The 17,547-nt window shown below is 48.2% G+C and overlaps 4 protein-coding genes; 2 read left to right on the top strand and 2 right to left on the bottom strand.

Moving 5' to 3' along the window:
- Window positions 1–15: 15 nt before the first annotated feature.
- On the top strand, window positions 16–800 carry GSTUM_00010370001 (uncharacterized protein; the record flags this gene model as incomplete). The annotated part of the gene is made up of 2 exons (XM_002841245.1): window positions 16–143; window positions 206–800. The coding sequence occupies 2 exons, from the start codon at window positions 16–18 to the stop codon at window positions 798–800; spliced, it is 723 nt and encodes a 240-aa protein (XP_002841291.1).
- A 4,143-nt stretch (window positions 801–4,943) lies between these two features.
- Window positions 4,944–6,234, bottom strand: GSTUM_00010369001 (uncharacterized protein). XM_002841244.2 has 1 exon: window positions 4,944–6,234. Exon 1 carries the CDS (start codon window positions 6,152–6,154, stop codon window positions 5,216–5,218), a length of 939 nt encoding a protein of 312 aa, XP_002841290.1. The 5' UTR covers window positions 6,155–6,234; the 3' UTR covers window positions 4,944–5,215.
- Window positions 6,235–13,927: 7,693 nt separating this feature from the next.
- GSTUM_00010368001 (uncharacterized protein) lies at window positions 13,928–15,265 on the top strand. XM_002841243.2 has 3 exons: window positions 13,928–14,256; window positions 14,421–14,656; window positions 14,816–15,265. The coding sequence occupies exons 1-3, from the start codon at window positions 14,086–14,088 to the stop codon at window positions 14,922–14,924; spliced, it is 516 nt and encodes a 171-aa protein (XP_002841289.1). The 5' UTR covers window positions 13,928–14,085; the 3' UTR covers window positions 14,925–15,265.
- A 563-nt stretch (window positions 15,266–15,828) lies between these two features.
- Window positions 15,829–17,176, bottom strand: GSTUM_00010367001 (uncharacterized protein; the record flags this gene model as incomplete). XM_002841242.2 has 2 exons in its annotated part: window positions 16,518–17,176; window positions 15,829–16,467 (listed from the first exon to the last, which is right to left on the bottom strand). Exons 1-2 carry the CDS (start codon window positions 17,118–17,120, stop codon window positions 15,829–15,831), a joined length of 1,242 nt encoding a protein of 413 aa, XP_002841288.1. The 5' UTR covers window positions 17,121–17,176.
- Between the last annotated feature and the right edge of the window lie 371 nt (window positions 17,177–17,547).

Genomic DNA, 17,547 nt, shown 5'->3' with positions numbered 1-17,547 from the left:
TTTTTGAAAGCCGACATGGACTTCATCACACGGGCCAAACCATGGTTTCTTCCTGGTGAGAGCGCTCTTCAAGAAGGGGCTCCCAAAAAGCCCACCAACTTTAAAGGCGGATCAACTGCTTCCGTAGCACTCATCTCTACTCCGTATGAGCTATTCCTTGCCGTTTGTTTTTCAAAACCTTTGAATTATTTCTGATCAAATCTAGTACCGCAACTCCTTTCTGGGACCCTCAAACTTCTGCGACACTCGTAACCGCACACATTGGCGACACTCGCATCCTCCTTTCCTCGACCTCTACAGGGCTTGCCCTTCCGTTAACAACAAACCATCATCCCTCATCACCCACTGAATCGAGGAGGCTTCGTCGCTATGCAACTGCTTTTGTCTCGGATTCTTTCGGTGAGGAACGCTTTGGGACTCTTGCAAACACTAGGTCCTTTGGGGACGTTTCTCAGAAGCGCCTTGGAGTGTCAGCCGAACCTGAGGTTTACCGACGCGAGCTTGAACCTTCCGAATATTCATTCATAGTCCTCATGAGTGATGGGATTAGTGGAGTCTTGACAGACCAAGAGGTCGTCGACATCGTGAAGGAATGCAGAACTCCGGACGAGGGAGCTAAGGAACTGGTTGAGTTTGCCGAAGAAGTTACTACAGAGGCTGATAACACAACTGCGGTTGTCGTCAGGTTGGGCGGGTGGGATCAGAGAGCCGAAGGCGGAGAGGGATTTATGGGAACGAAGGATCTGAGAGCATGGAGAAGGGATGAAGCACTCGCTGGCTCTCGAGGTAGAAGGATGTAGCAGTCTTGATTGGAGGGCATCATTCACCATAGCATGCAAGCGTTACCCGTAGTAGATTTCCTATGGGCGTTAGCAATCCCTGGGTGACACTGGAGCCTTTGCGAAAAGGCTCTGGATGTGAGGCAAATGCGATTCTGGAGCAACCAGATGGCTGGGGTTTGGCCCTGGGTGCGAAATCGCAAAGTCCCTATTTCATTAGCATAGACCAGTGTTCGATAAATGTATCAGTTTTAATCTCTTACCGTATCGTTTTGTACTCGAGTACATTGGTCTTTCAGCAATTCCGACATCATATGACTCCAGTCGGTACCGAAAGGGGTGCCCAAGGCCAAGGCACAAACTCTCTCCACAACCGAACTCACGGACCTTGGCCGTCTCTAGGAGGTGTTAATCATGTGAGCGAATAAATGCTGCGCTCAAGCACAGCATGCTGCACTACAGTACGAAACATATCATACAAGTTGTTATCTTTAACACACACACACAGGCAGCGAAAAGAGAAGAGCCAAAATTTCCGTCTAAACGGGTTCAAGGAACAATTGATCAAAATCAAAATCAAAAAAACGAATTGTCCTGCGCATACTTGAGCCTTCAAGCCCCGATACCGATGATACTCCGGCACAGTACCGGTACGAGTACAGCTTGATGAATATTACACTCTCGCAAATCTACATACCACCCCCGCCCCGCCAGATGCCCCTCGGAGACTAGCTCCGCACTAGCGCAGGATCGTTTTTAACAAACTGTCAAACAAGAATCTGTACTCGAGTAATAACAAGAGGGACAAGACATCGGCTTTGCATGCATGATACTTTATGATACAAATGTGGCAAATTGTCACTAGGGCAATACCATGATGGTCAAATTATCACGGCCTTTAATCTTATCCCTGCTCGAGCCACTAGAGAATTTTCTCGGGCGGCTGGATGACGGAAGGGCCATTTAGCAAGTGACTCAGCGAGCAGGCACCAGCAGCTGAATATCATAGACTAATTACTCGTACAGACTATCAACGGGTTGGGAAAATAAGGGAACAACCATCCCCCCCGGAAATCAAACCTACAATGAACTCCCAATAGTCTACTCGAGTACGGTACAAGTACTCGAGTAGTGCCAGTACAGCACAAGTTACTAAACCAACCATCCGGAGATACCGAAAGGAAAAAACTCCTCTCAAAGGCAGACAGGCGGTAACCTCATCACCCTTCCAATCTACCGTACCCCCCCTCCCTTTCCCTCCATCCCCATGCATTGCCTCGTTCCCGCCGCTATTATGATGCTAGCTTTGTTGTCATTGCTGCTCCCACCTACCACCAGCAGAACCACTATCGCTATAACAGTTAGTCAATACCCTTCCCCACCCCCCTCCTCGTTCCTGCAACCGAGGGAAACGAGGGCTTTAGTCCTAGCCCCGCTCGGGGGAGAAAAAAAACTTCCCCCCCCCATCGCCACGAGTGAGCGGTCATGATGCCTCGTTTGAAACGTGAATGTCATGTTGCTCAAAACTCCCTGGGCCGGTCACTCGCTCTCTCTCTCGCGAGAGGGATCCCTTAACTTATTTCCAGGCACTTGCATGTTTTTTTTTTCTTTTCCCTTTTCCGATCCCGCGGTTCTAAGGGGTAGCTAGCAACGGTGGTTAAGTATTCAACTTGGCGAAGCTCAAACCCGTTGATTGGCTAGTGAACATTTCTGTAGTACCGTAAATGAGACTTACTGCTCCTTTAATAGGCGATATTCGGACCTAATCAGGGTTGACGGCCTCCGCGCTAATGGGGTGCCCGAGATTCGGTGCGGACTGAGGTACTCGAGTACATGGGTGGGTGGGTGGTCGATCTGCCCCACACACCAGTTCTTGGTTCTGGTTCGGCTTGGTATTCACATGGCGGAGAGAATAAATGATAAAATCTTCACACACACACACACACATTAACCCATACTCCCTGCAACTCTCACAAAGTCACTTTGCTGGGTATGGCGAAATGCCGGCCCGGAGAATCGGACAAAAAGATCGGCAGGCTCGAGTGATACCATGTGATGGTATTTGTTTTCGTTCCTTTTCTCATTTCCCCCCCCCTCTCCAAAGTTTACACACACCGCGCCGCGCCACCACACCATGAGCCCAGTGCGAGCCGTATCATACTCAAGTACAGTAGAGGGGCCCTAGGCTTCATTCCCCATCATATCATAACAATGTCTCGTCCACTCTTTCAGCCCACGTATTTCGTCCATCCATCCATCCATCATCATCATCATCATCATCAATTTTACTCGAGTACTATTATTGGAAGTGAGTGAGTGAACAGCTTCTTCAACGCTTGTTCTTTGCTTGCCTGTTCCGGGAAAGTTTTAGAACGCGTACTCGAGTAGGGACTAGAATACGGTTATTGTTGTTGTGTGCGGTATGAGTGAATATGTGTGTGGTTTCGGGGAATGGGACATGGAGATCTTGATTGATAGAAGTAATCTACGTACTCGAGTACTTTACTGTGGAAGTGGAAGGGTGGCTCGTTTTGTTTTCTCGTTTTTTTTTTTTTTTTTTTTCGTTTTTGAGTTCTCTTCTCTTCTCCTTTTCTCCGGGGAGGGATACCGTACTTATCTCTTTCTCGGTTTGTGCGTGCGGGGGTGGTGCTTGTTTGATTGGTAGTTCTAGCTCCGTTATGCCATACTCTACAAATGGATGGGATGGGATGGGATGGATGGTGGAGATGGGAGGTAACTCTGCGGATGAAGGTGGTTGGTTGGTTAGTTAGTTCTTTCTTCTCTATCTCGTCTCGTTTTTTTTGTTTTGTTTTGTTTTGTTTTGTATCATAGCTATCTGTAGCTGTGGTAGTTAGTTAGTCTAGTGGGGAGTTAGACTCATGAAGTGAAGTGATGTGATGTGACACGCCCTCCTCCTCCTCCTCCTCCTCCTCAAAGTCCCTGGGGAGAATGCTGTTTTGGACGGGTAGCGGGATGGATGGATGGATGGATGGAGAGGAGTGGGGAGAAGGAGTTATGCAAGGAAAACTTTTATTTTTATAATGTTTCGGTTCTAGTACCTTGTTAGTAAGTTCTAATTTGTTAAATTCCTCCCGATGATATGATACCTTAGCACACCGATATTCGAGCAGTTATTGAAAATAAATGAAGTGTGGGGGGAAACCAATGGTATGTATGATATCCCATTCCAGTACTCGAGTATGGGAGAAAGAAAGAAAACCCTAAGGAGGTGTGTGTACGAGTACTCGAGTAGGATATCTACTCTACTCTGCGGAGTGTGGTAAGAACTGGGGAACGAGAAAAGAAAGGAAAAGAAAAAAAAAATAGTGAGAAGGGAGAAGGGAAGGGAAGGGAAGGGAAAGGCTGTGGGGGGAAGAGGGAAGGCTTACCGTTTACTTTCATGATGGGGGGGGGGGGAGGCGAGTTAAGTTAGTTACACTTTTACTATCATGGTATGGTACTCGTACAAAGTTATCGTACTTCATTGTATCATACTTGTAGGATAGGATGGAAAAGAAATGGTTTTTTTCTTTTTTCTTCTTTTTTTCCCTTACTCTTTCATGCGTTTCCCTTGATTTTTGCCTATCATATGCGTGAATCCTAAGAAAGGAAAGGGGAAAGAAAAAAAGTAAACTTCTACAATACACGCTCGTTCAATCACTCATCTTTTTGTTGTTTCTTTTTTGTTTTTTTTAGTAAGATGACCGACCGAGCGAGCAAGCAAGTAAGCAAGAGAGTAATAAAGAGAGAAAAAGAAGTGAGTTAGTTAATGGAAATACCGTAACCCCTTCCCCCCCCCCAAAGAGACCCAAAGGAAAAAGAAAAAAAAATGATGGGATCGAGACATGAATAAAGCAAATAAGATAGGTAGAACTCCTTTAGGATGTCGAAATAGTTGAAGAAGAAAAAAGGAAACATGAGATGCGTAGAAAGAAGTAGAAAAAAACTCCGTAAGGAAACCCGTTTCCCTTTTTTTTTTTGTCTGTTTCTACCATCTCTCTCTCTCCTCCCCTCTCCCCCGCCTCTACCATGATGATGACGATGATGATGCCCTCCGTTCCCTTTCTGTTGCTTGCTCTCCTCCTTTTGGTAATGAACATATGCTTCATGTACAATTAGAGATAACAGGTTGTCGCTATGTCTGTGTGTGTGTGTGTGAAAGAAGGGTAGTTACTATATGTGTGATACGATAGATATGAGGTAGTGACAAAAGAGATGATGACCCATGAAAAAAACCAGTAGAAGAATAGAAACCCAAGATTTAGAAGAAGAAGAAACCTATTGAATAACCCGTAGTAGTTAAAAAAGACCCCGATGAAGTGGAGGTTGGAGAAGATAGAGGAGCGGAGAGAAGGAAAGAAGCTAGTCAAGAGAGTAATGGCAGGTAGCCAGCTAGAGAATAAGATAAAAGAGTTGAGAGATATAGAAAGAAACCTTTAGGCCAGCCCAGGGATGTACTCATTACGCCCAGTCATCTTCATATGCGTCTTCTTGTGAGTCTGAAGATTATCGTTCCTGCCGAACCTCCTGCCACAGATGGTGCAGGAGAAGGGCCTCTCGCCGGTATGCGTCTTCTCATGCCTCCTCAGATGCTCAGGCCTCTTGAACCGACTTTCGCAGTCCCCCACAGAGCAAACGTGCGGCTTGTCCCTCGAGCTGATGACGAGTGGGTGGGGAGCGCGACGCTTCCTCCTGGCGACGGTGGGCCCAGGACTAGATCCAGCTGAGTCTCTGTCCGACATGTCCACATCCTCCTCCCCCTCAGAGCCTATGCCCACCTTGGGCATCAGGAGTTCCAGGGCCGTCATTGCGGCGCACGCCTCCCTGGAGTTCGACTCGTGTCCCCACGGCGCGAAGGACTGGGAGCAGTCGAACATACGGTTGTGGGTGGTGTAGAGGCAGTCGCCGTTGCTGGAGCTCGGTGACAGGCTGTTCGACGAGTACCGTTGCGGGCCGTATTCCGGGTAGTTCGTGATCCGCGGGTAGGACTGGTCGTAGTTCGGGGTGCTGAAGTTCTGCTGCTGTTGCTGCAGCATGTCTTCCATCTGTTGAGAGGGGTGGAAGGCCGGGTCCAGAGGTGGGTTCGAGGTCTGATGGGCCCCCTCCACTTTTATCGAGAGGAGGTTGGGCGCGATGGACTGGCCGTTGTGGGTCTTACGCTCGCGTAGGCCGAGGAAGCCATCCTCGAAGGGCCTTGATGGAAAGCTCATTGGTGATGTATTGTCTGCTTTAGGGGCTAACGTTCTGTAGCAGGAAGGGTGACTCTGTGTGGTGGAACAGGAAGCCCCAGAAGACGTGGAGGAAATGGAGTAGGAGCGGAGGTTTGGAGAGCTCGAAAGTAGGTTCTCCTCGAGGCCTAGATATAAGGTTGCCATTTGAACGGAAATTCCAATCTATGCTGTGTTAGGTAGGTTCGTTGGAGGTAATAAGTATCCTTTTTTTTTTTTCTTAGGTGCTTGGGATTTGGTGGGAAATGAGAACTGGGGGTTTATAGCGGGCATAGACGCTACTTATAAAACAGCCCCAACTAGAAGATCCTAACAAAAAGGGAGGCTGATAGTCTAAATACAGTGCCCGCGATACGGCCGTGCCTAATTAGTTGTTTTTCCGTTTCCTTCCCTCCTAGAGGATTTGTTTTCCTAGCTGTCTCTCGGTGTCGACTCCAAACTTTCTAGTTCAAGTTGAGAAGAGAGGGTAAAGGAGAAGAAAAAAAATTAAAAAAAGGACCTGCCTCCCGCTAATCGATTGAGCGGGATAGTGGCTGGAAGATCGTATTGGAAATTGCTGATCAAGTCTGTATGAACCTGTAAGGGTTATTACCACTCCCCCCACCTCCCTCTCCATAGCATCTTGTCTCTTGGATTTATTTCACATGTATTTGCATTATAATACTCGTACAAACGGAGGCGAAGACCACTTTGGGAGGAGGGGGGAGGGGCAGGTAAGTATTTCCTATATCTCTACAACATGATCAAAAGGCACACAAGCTATGTGCATCACTTATGCCATGTCTCTAGCGGAGCTGAGTTGCTGCTAGTGCGATGTCATATCATAATTCTTTGATGGAATCCGGGTTAGGGATAATAAGGTGGAAGGGAAGAAGAAGAAAAAAAAATTAGGTCTCAAATTAACAATTAACGAGATGTGATAATATGCCCCCGACAGTTGTAGATCCGGTCATCGCCAGGGCTCCTTACCCATTAAAACCAATCCACCAATATTCCGAGACGGATGCAGCGTCGTTAGGTTCTTGCAGAAAGTGGCACTTGTCTCACAACTTGGACAGATTTGCCCACCGTCTCTACCCACACCTTCTTTCCATTATTGCCGGATGGAGATTTGGTGCAGAATTATTGCAGAATTCATCGAGAATGGTACAGCAAATGAAACAGTCGGTAATATGCGGAGTAACCGGGGAGAAAAAAAACCTAAGGCATCGGATAGCTACCTGACGGACGCTTTGGCCAGGAGGTCACCCGGTCACCGACGTGCGTTCATGGGACTCTTAGAAGGATAGGAAGTACTCGAGTACAGTAGCAATAACGATAATAATAATAATAATAATAATAATAATAATAATAATAATAATAATAATAATAATAATAATAATAATAATAATAGCTTCACCTTCTTTCTTCAAGCAGAAATCGGGGGAATGGTCTTTTTCGCAGCCGCACACAGCCCAACCACACCTGGTCATTAAGAGCCCATCCATCCATCCAATGTCTGCTTTCGCGACAGAGTTCCTCTCCGACTAACCCTGCTAGCTTCACAGCCATTACAATACAGCTTCGGATCGAGAAGTCTAAAATGCTCAATTGATAGGACGGCGCTAAGTTGGCATTGGGCCCCGTCGAAGCCATTGAAAAACCGGATTTTTATTTTTCGACACTGGGGAACAAGCTCTCTTAGCCCGGGGAACCGTTGGAAATTATGTGGGATACTACTGTAGAAATAATAGAAGTTTGAGTCCTAAAACCCGGTTGTTGTCAAAAAGGATGCGGGTTCTGTCCGATCCCCCTCTCAGCGACTCCACGAAGATCACCTTATCTACGCCCCCCCGTCTCGCAGCACGAACCGCGGTTGGTTAATTGACCGAAACCACTGGATTGAACAAGAGTCCACCGTTTTCGTACAAATTACCGGCATCTCAAATGTATTGATTGACTCAGAGCCTGAGGGCTTGAGATCACTTGACGTCACTTGGGTGGCTGACCTCAGCGAAGTGGTATCTTAGGCTCTTTGTCACAGTAAAATACCAATGTCGAAAGCTTAAGGCAGAATCTCGCAGGCAATTCCAGACAAGCATGTTCAGGTTACCTACCCCCAGACCCACATTCCCAGGAAATTCGCAGTAGGCTGATCTCCGACAGAAGCGCCGCAAGAAATACCAGTAGCTTCACCATTCCATCCCCTTACCTTCTCTCAGGTCTTGAACAACCTAGCGCCAAGACCGGATCGTATTTACCTTGCTCGGAGGATCAGATGGACGTGCTGTTTCGTGGATGATGGCCCGGAATGTGCCGTGACATTCCCCAAAATGACACCCTTGAGTTGCCAACATCTAGGGGAAACAGGGACCGAAGTTCGCAAAGGCTAAGTAAAGGCCTTCTCTCTAGTTTTGAAGCAATAACAAAACTCAATCTGGCGTACGCGCCATGCAGGGGACTGCCCCCTGCTTCCCTATACCCGTAAAATAGCTTGAGCGCATCTAGCCCTTGACTCCAGTGGGAGATGTTATAAAAAAATTTAATGAGTAGACCTTCTATTTAGGGGACTGAGGCATTTGATCCTGAGACTTCCTCGTTTGCCCCAGTTTTCTCTCTCCGGAATGGTCACCCGAGCTCTCCTATTTCTTTGGAAGCAAGTTCGAAAGAAGCGTGTCACAATTGAGCGGGTCTCTCTCTCTACTCGAGTACTCGAGTATCACGAACGAGACAACGTGCTAGAAGGGACATTGCGACGAGAAATTATTTGACCAGCTCGCTCGAGAGAAAAACGAAAACTCAATGTGAAGTCGTTCGAGTGAATGATCCTTGCTCAAGGGTGGCCCGAAATCGCTTGCCCCAGCTCACTTTTTTCCACTAGCTCAATCAGGTCCCACCTCACACTACCAGCCTGAATTCTGTTGCATAACTATCCGCGCTTTCTCAGCTTCTGCCAGTCACGTCGCCGACCGCATGTTTTGACCAGGAAAACCCAGTCCAGCGAGGCCAGACAGCGGCGTGTAATGCCCCATTCCCCCGCTCAATAACCTCGAATTTCTCTGGAAGCCCCGCCATGAGGTGCATATCCGATCCGACTCTTAGCCGTGAACCTTTTTGCCTTCAGGTACTCTCAAGTAATTTGAAAGCCCTCAGTCCCCCCACCTTTTCCTCTAATCTCTTGTGTGTGGACCTCCAATATAATATGCATCTGTCTTTTTGCCAAATATACAGGTACAGTCTCCCGCGGATGCACCCAGTTCCGACTTAGGAGCTTAGCGATTTTTTGAGGCTCTGTTGAATTTTATCCCGTCTACGAGCTGTCACACTCATGCAGCATCACTCGTGCGCTTTGGTGTGCGGTTATGACTGCGCCTATTTGCATGTGCTTCTAGACGGGTGGCGCGTAGCGTTGCCCGAAAGTCACTTCTACTGCAATGGAGAATGACAGGAAAGGATAACTCCAATAAACACCTTTACCAGTATTGTACCCATGTATCATAATATATGCACAAGGGGGGGTTTCTCCCCTTGATCTTGATTTCTTTCTTCTCTCTTTTTCTGGCTCTCTTTTCTGGATTTCCGTGGGCAATTAATTGGCGTCAATTGCGGCTATGATTAGGCTGCCATGGGATCGTGGTGGATGGTGAGGGGCGCGTTTAGCCCCAGACCAGGACGTGTGAGACTGCGACGGGGTCGCCTAATTTAATTTCGGCGAATAGCCAACCTATCTTCCCACCTTTCTTTCCATGCAATTTAACGGCACAGTCAGCCCAGAGCCATGGAAATTTAACCTGACAAAAGGAAGAAGAGAAAGAAGACGGTACAAGTACCATAGGTGTAACAACTGCCTCTACGAGTACTCGTACAGTACTCGTTCCAGCGCCGGGCACCTACTCGAGGCAAGATTAATTTGTGGGACAGCGAAATGCAATCAGCCAGCTCAATCCACCCTAAACTAAATGAGAGGTCCTATTGCCAGACCAGATCTCGTGCTCCCAAGCAAAGGGAGTGCCGTAAAAACACTGATCTCTGTAGGCTACCGCATTGAGGTTGTGGTTGTCACGATGGTTGAACATCGGTGGGTAAAGTGGCTGTGCCCCCGCGAGACCTTCTTGTTCCCCTCTGTTTGCTTAGTGATACATACATACAAAATTAGTACCACGACATATGCATATGTTCCCCGCCCGGATAGCGCCATTGCATACCCACCGTACTACCCATATGATACCAAAATCTTGAGGCTCGGCTGATCTTTTGTCCATATGCAATAGCAGCTATGCTGGCGAAAACGTCAGAAAAATTACGGGTAGAGTTGCCACAAGGTACAAGTACCAGCAGTAATAGCTATCATTATCGATCGGAGCACCTTCATTCTCCCAAGTCATGATCGGGTGAGGCAGGAAGAAGAGAGAGAGCCCTTCGCACACAACTTCTCACCCACCCACCCACACTTCCGCATCTCGTACCACTTGGAGTTACTCGAGCACTACTCGCACACTCAACTATACTGAGTACTCGAGCAATTGTACCCGCCAATTGGTAAAGTGTCCGGAAATAGGGGAGCCATGCTCCTCGAATCTGGGCGCAAAACACAAATTCCCGGCATCCTTGTGTCCGGATATCATACTTTACGAATGGACGAGTGGCACACACACGCAGAGCTTAAAGTCACTCACGGGACTGCATATGCGAACCAGCGCTTCCTTGCCCTGCAAGCACACCTCCCAATATTATTACGCCATACTTGTACTGTACAACGGAAACACGCAGAAATGAGCCCCCCAGGAAAAAATGGAAAAAAAAAGAAGATAGATAAGGTTGTCATGTCACTTCGCACTCCCGTCGGTTGTACAGTACTAACACCTGTAACCGGAGCATAAATAATAATAATAATAATAATAATAATAATAATAATATGGGATTTATCAAATACAAAGGTACATGTACCACCTATACTTGAGTATCATTATTCATTCATTTACACGCCTGGTGATACGACTCGGGAGTGGGCAATATGCAGTCTGGCGCGTACGACACCCATGTTTGCTTGCGCTTACGGTAAATGTGGTAAAGATTGGAGTTGGAGCCTTGTTTCGCGCGTGTGACAAAAACCAGCGTTGGCAGTGACCTGTTGTCAGTTGTCACTCCTAAAATTTGACGACCACTGGTCACCCCCCCTTATGCCATGATCAGTAGCCAGAGCCAACCGCCGCGGGGCTCATTCTAATAAGATTGGGGTTAGGGCTTGAAGGGATCGGGTGGGGGAAGTCCGCCAACCTTGGCATTTGGTCATGGAAAATACAGAAGGATGTTGGCTTGAAGATTAGAAACCCAAACTTTGAAGCTTGAAATTAAGTACGAGTAGATTTTATGCCCCCCCCCACAGCTTATCCTACCCGATATTATCACTAGAAGCTGTCGATCCTCCGTCGGTTCGCCAAGGAAAGCTTGACTGCCCGTCAACCCTCGTCAACCCCTTCCGGTGACCAGTGGTCACTGTCAATGGTCATGGTCAGGGCCAGTCAGTACATCAGGCATGGCCGGCGCCAAGGCTGCATAAAACCTGCCTCAGCTCAAGCACCATACACAGCGCAGATGCGTGCACATTGCTCGACTTCGCTTTCACTCGCTCTGGACAATACCCTAACTCGGCCGGAAAACGGAGAACGAGGAAAAGAAAAGAAACTCATGCCGCATACGAAACAAGGGGTGTGATATTTCCTCGCCTCAACCTCACTTCACCCTCAACGCCGCTACTCGGAGGCACTAGAATCCAGCCGTACAAGTATTTCTGTCACACTCATATTGCACTCGCGCGTCTTTGCCTCCGCCAGCCGACATTTTGCTGGATATTTGGTAAGGACCGGACAAAATATTTGGCTGGCCGAGGCCTTCTTGGCAAGGACGTGCGAGCATAATATGATACGGCAAAGATAGAGATCGAAAAGACCGAGACCTTTTCCCCTATCTACAAGCCCCAATACGCCAATGGCGCCTTCTCCGGATTTTCGCCGGTAGCGGGCGGGTGAACGAGCAAGCCATCGTCACTCGGACAGCACTACCTACCCTAGCTCTCGCTTTCACGATGCCAGAGACCGTGGCTCCAACTCCCAGATATCGAAAAAGGGGCCCGCTCGGGCTCATTTCTCTCTCTCTTGCTCCTCTGCGATGTGCAGTCCCCGCATCGATAATCGCTCCCTAAACAGTTCGGGATGCCGATGTCGTGCAGTTCGCGTTGATGGGGATCCGAACGCAATTTTTCGACCTGGGGGTGTGGAAAGTCCGTAGGGGTATCGGAAGCTCTCATTGGGAGAGTTGGAGAGTCTCATCCTTTCCCCTTCCCTTTCCTTGCGGCCTATCTGGGGTGATCAGAGCGATGACCATGCCAGGATTATGGAAGCTAGACTAGAGGGAGGGGGGATAAATCTCCGCACCACCCCAATCACACAATGTCACTCCATTATTTATCCCAGCTGTATGCGGGGGGAGAAGGGTGTAGCTGTTGACTCCGTAAATCATACCACGACATGATAGTCCCTACGCCCTCCTTTGTTCCTTTATCCCTCCTCACTTATCCAATTATTTCGGTTCTGTCTGGAACCTGTCATGAGATCATGGATGTGAAATTGTCATCGGCGGATGCGGTGGAGGGATCGTGATGGCCTTGCTGTTGCTGGCATGCTTCAGTGAGTTTACGGGACGTACACAGTACGCGCAATTGCAAAGTACCCACCTTCTACGAAAGCGTTGTGCTATTTGAACTTAATGTTTGAATCCGATACTCGAGCAGTGTTCAATCCTGGAACACCTGCAGGACCCTAAGCCACCAGATTTAGAAGTGGAGTTGCGGTACCGTTACGCGAGCCAAAACTCCGACAGCTATGATAGACAGGGCGGTAGCTCATCACAACGTTCTTTCTTTCTTTTTTCCTTTTCTTTTCGGGGAAGAAAAATAAGCAAGGTCATTTTGTGGAGTGAGACCTGTAGGGAAAACGTGCGGATTGGCGATAAGAGATAACTTAGATATGACAAAAGGAAAGCCGTGGTTGGCAGCAGGTTGGTGGATTGGTACAGTACTCGAGTATAAATTCGGCTTTAGCCCAAATGTTATATCATTACTTTGGTCAGGAAATGCAAAGGCACACGGCACAGGGGTTTTTATAGAAGAAGGTACGGTACGGTAATCGGTACAACATTGGGCGTTAAGCTCGAGGCCCAATTTACTCTTTCTTCTTTGTTTTTTTTTATCCCTTTTCCAACGCTTAAAATAACTTTATCCTTCTGCAGATGAGCAATCACCAACACGGTCCTGTGTGTAGGGCAAACCCTACCACATACCGCGAGAAGGCAAAGGAACCCACCAGCCAAGTATCTCTCCCCCCGGTCCTGCACGCTTAATTGGTATTGTGCCAGGGAAGCGGGGACAACAAGAGAAGAAAAATCCGTGTTGGCTCGAGGGAAGTTCGTTCTTCTCAAAAAACCAAACGGACCCCATGTTGGGTTTACCAACTCCGCATGCATTCCACTGCCAGTTGTCCGCAAGAAGCTTAACTCCAGGCCCCCACGACAACAGAGATGGGCAAAATAGGAGAGGTGGCAGGGAATCATTAGTGAAGGGTATCCCAGGGCAGGCTTTCTAGTCATGCTCCAGGACGCCATGGCAAGCGATTACTGGCTAGTTTCCTTCCACCGTACCACCGAGAGCCCAACTAACACTTCACCGCCCCCGTGCTCGCCCCAAAAGCCGCAACCAACGTTACTGGTAAGCTTAGTTGTTTTGTACGAGTACGCCGCACAAGTTGGTGGGACGGCCACGAAAACCTTCATTTCTTTTGCCCGAGGAAGCCGTCTTTGAATCCTGTATATAGAAACCATTTCCGGTCGGGCGTGATTACGTTCTTGAGATTCCATTTCTTTCCCCTCCTTTGGTCATCTTCAGGGAAAAAAACTTCGAGTTAGAAGTTTGGCTCGGGGTTTTTGGCTTTCGGTATTCGTCGAATCCGAGCTCGCCTTGTTTTTTTTTCCCTCCCCAACTCACCCTACAGTTTCGATAGAGGTGATTGTTCGTCGATAAAGGGAAAACTAAAGCGAAAAGGGCAATGGGGAAAGATGTATCGAGAAAAACGAGTTCGTGGCCTAGATACAACTGGATTCCTATCGCGTTACAGTTGCTATCCGCTGCGGTTGTCTTGGTCTGCCTTGGTTGGTATGGCCTGAGTGATAGATCCGGATTACCTGTGGACTTCATGTGTTGGTTGCCTGGCGTCGCAGTATGTTCTTTAAAAAAATTTTCTTCTCGAGTTTTGAAAAAAAAAAAAAACGCGATTGCTCTCTATCTATTGTTTCCCTTCCTGCAATCGGGGAGTGTCGTCGCCCCGGATTCTGAAGGATTTTGTTACTGATCAGGGCCGAGGGGATTTAAAACAACGTGCAGGCAGGATTCACATTATTATACGCAGTCCTCGGTCTCTCCGCGAGTAACCTGAACGTATACGAGGTCTTTATTGGCGATGCGATATCGCTCGGTTTTTGGATCGCAGTAATCTGCAAGATGACTCTACTCATCGCGGAAACGGGCACTTTTGGCAACTGTGCCGCCCTCCCTGAAGGATCCAGGAGGAATTCTTGCGCAACTTCACAGATAGTGCTAGTACTTGCCGCTGACTTGAGGTGGGACCCTTTTTCAATTCCAGAAGATGGCATCGGGGGGTTGCGAGAAGGTGGAGGAGAGTTTGGGGGGAGGAGGGGGTGGGGGCAAGAAGGGGAAATCATCAGATGTGACACTTTTTTTGAATTTTATTTTCTAACAACCTACTGCCTTTTTAATAGTGCCTTGTCTCTGACAAAACTCGTCATCGCATTCTTCGTGCGCCGAAGAGGACCTGCTGTGTCGCCGGACCTCGATGATTGCGAAAAACTCTATAACCCATCCGAATGAGTTTCCGGATCGACCCCCTGTCTAAGCATGGGAAACAACATCTAGATCTCCCGCGGGTAGTCACATACTGTATTAGCGGGAAGTCTAAGTCCGGTGGGAACTGTCACACTGTAGGACAGTGCTGGAAAACTTTTTTTAATCGTAATATGGGCAACGACGGTGGAAGCGGATCTGCCATCGATATCTATCGCGGGGCGGAGCTTGTGTGTAATCGGAAGCATCCTCTTCGCCTCTTTAATATATTTTTTCTTTTTCTTCTTTTTTCCCCTTCTTGTTTTGTAAATAAACTACCTTTCTTTTTACAAATTTGCTTTCCACATGCTTAGAAAGGTTTTACTTTTACTTGTACTGTACATAGTTCTATTCATCCTTTCTATCACAGATCACCGTTTTTTTCGGTTACCCTTCATCTTTATTTCGCTTTCTTTCTAGAAATCTGAGCCGTTGCCTGAAGTCGGGCGTTCGTTCAATCGCTCGAATTATCTGGGTTGCGGTGGGGAAAGGGGTGGGAGAGCGAGTAACTCACGATTGTGCCGGGAGAGCATGGCGCATGCGGATGGAGACTCGTGCTCAGTGGAGGTACCGGTATGTGGAGCGAGTGAGAGATCAAGGCATCTTTCTTGGCTTGTGCATTTCGGATATGCTCCCGGTGGGGGTTCTTTAGTTTCTTACCCACCCCCACGTGACTGGGCTCCCTGGTCCTTTGTATGATAGCGAATTGTTTTACCTGACCTCTGTGCACTTTGCTTCTGTAACTTGTCATCTTATTGGGTGGTTTATTCATAAAAATATTATCTTTCCTCATGATTTATACAACTCCTCGTGGGCATTCGTCGCCTTCCCTTCTGCTTCCTCGGAACAAAAACCTACCCTTCGCCGACTATCTCGGCCTCCCCAGATACACCTACGATCTCTCCTCTACCCTCCTTCTCCAATCCTCAATTAGGACCCACCCCTCAACAATCTGCACCCTGTTTCCGAACCTTCCTCTTATGCTCCCCTCCACTTCTGTACCCCACCATTTCCCTTCGCCCTTCCTAGTTTTCTCCTCCTCTTGCATCTTCTCGTCGTCGCTATCCATTAACTGAGCAAGCTGATCGTCATCTCCAATAAGCCCAACAACTACGTTCCCCACCCACCTGCCTTCAAGCAAAGTGGAGACTATCCCACCGGATGTGGGCAGTGTGAGAGGTTCTTCGATGTAAACGGTCTCAGGAGCCAAGGTGCGTAAAAGAGGAACGATAGATGATGCTTGTGTAAATGGAAGGATATGTTCAAGCGGGCACTCGGATGGAAGCATAGAGGAAGCAAGAGTGAAAGTGGACGCAGTAGGTGAGAAGTGGGATGCCGAGGGTTTATGAAGTAACTTATCAGAACTGCCCACTGGGGCCTCTACCACGGCTGCGGCTGCGGCTGCCGCGTGTTGGGAGCGAAATGCACTAGATTTGGAGAGTGGATGGGTTTTAAGTTGTGGCGAGTACACCAGAATGTTGACAACGGTATGAGTGAGGTCCAATGGGTGTGGTAGATGTGATAGAAGTGACTGAAAGATCTCAGTAGGCAATATGAGATAGTAAGAATGAAGTAACTCACTGATGGCAGGCCTGCTTCCTCAAAATCCAAGTCCGAGTCCTGCCCGAAAAGCACCTTTCTCTCGGACACGACAATCGCCACACTCTTCTTCCTTGTCGGCATCGGAACATATTGTTGCTTCTTCGATACCTCCTCGGCCTCTTTCTTGATCTCTCTCAGTGCTTCGGCTTTCTTTCTTTCCGAGGTTCCCGGCAATAGGTCTGCTGCTTTTCCAACCGCGTGCTCTATCCTGTCCACAACTAACGCTCCCGCCATCATTGTGCTGCTACTACCGGTGCTGTGTCTGGTGCTGCCGGTGTTGTGCCTGTGGGAAGATTTTTCTTTTCTTACTTTTTCGTCGCGTCCAGCATCTTCAATCAAGTCATCAGTATCCTCCTCCGTGATCCTGTCGAAATATTGGTGCCGTCTGGACTTGCGGGATCTTCCTCCGGCTTCGACCTCATCTTCGGACTCGTGCGGAGAGGTCCATGGGGTGTCGCTGCCGGGCCAGAAGTAGAGACCAGCGGTTGCGATCGCTGCGGTAGTCAGTGTGAGTGCAAGTGGAAGCAAAAAGTCCTTGCCGCTGCCAGTTGGGTGTGGGAGACGGCGGCGACCGGAAGACATTGGGCGAATGAGTTGGCCGTCAAGCGATAGTGAGGTTGTTTGGAGGAGAGTTTTGGAAGGTGAGCTGACACGACAACTGAAGGAGAGGTCAGTGGATCTTGGGCGTGAGAGTGGATGGGATGGCCGGACCACTGGGCGGCTGCCAGCAATAGCGATCCGCGCCCCGGATGGCTACCGGTAATCGAGATCCAGTTGCACAAATAAGTACTCGTAGCAAATTGTATTGTCACAGTATTTGGATTTGGACTCACACTACTGTAGTTGCTAGAATTATGCCGAGTACTTTTTCTTTATTACTCGATCTATATTTCCGTTAGTATTGCACTATCAACATCGCTTCGAACGCGAGAGTCGGTTACCCCTTTTTGGGGGATAATTTTTCCGTGTTTGCGTTGCACCAGAGCACAGTAAGACAGAGCACGGTACT

Source organism: Tuber melanosporum (assembly GCF_000151645.1).
Source record: "Tuber melanosporum whole genome shotgun sequence assembly, scaffold_7, strain Mel28".
In the NCBI taxonomy this organism is placed as follows: domain Eukaryota; kingdom Fungi; phylum Ascomycota; class Pezizomycetes; order Pezizales; family Tuberaceae; genus Tuber; species Tuber melanosporum.
This window is presented reverse-complemented; position numbering and strand designations above follow the sequence as displayed.

Excerpts from the sequence above, each read along its gene's own strand:
- GSTUM_00010369001 (XM_002841244.2), bottom strand. The coding sequence starts at position 6,154 with ATGGCAACCTTATATCTAGGCCTCGAGGAGAACCTACTTTCGAGCTCT.
- GSTUM_00010368001 (XM_002841243.2), top strand. The coding sequence starts at position 14,086 with ATGGGGAAAGATGTATCGAGAAAAACGAGTTCGTGGCCTAGATACAAC. Across the intron at positions 14,257-14,420 it reads GTTGGTTGCCTGGCGTCGCA|GCAGGATTCACATTATTATA; the intron begins GTATGTTCTTTA and ends AACAACGTGCAG. Across the intron at positions 14,657-14,815 it reads GTACTTGCCGCTGACTTGAG|TGCCTTGTCTCTGACAAAAC; the intron begins GTGGGACCCTTT and ends CCTTTTTAATAG.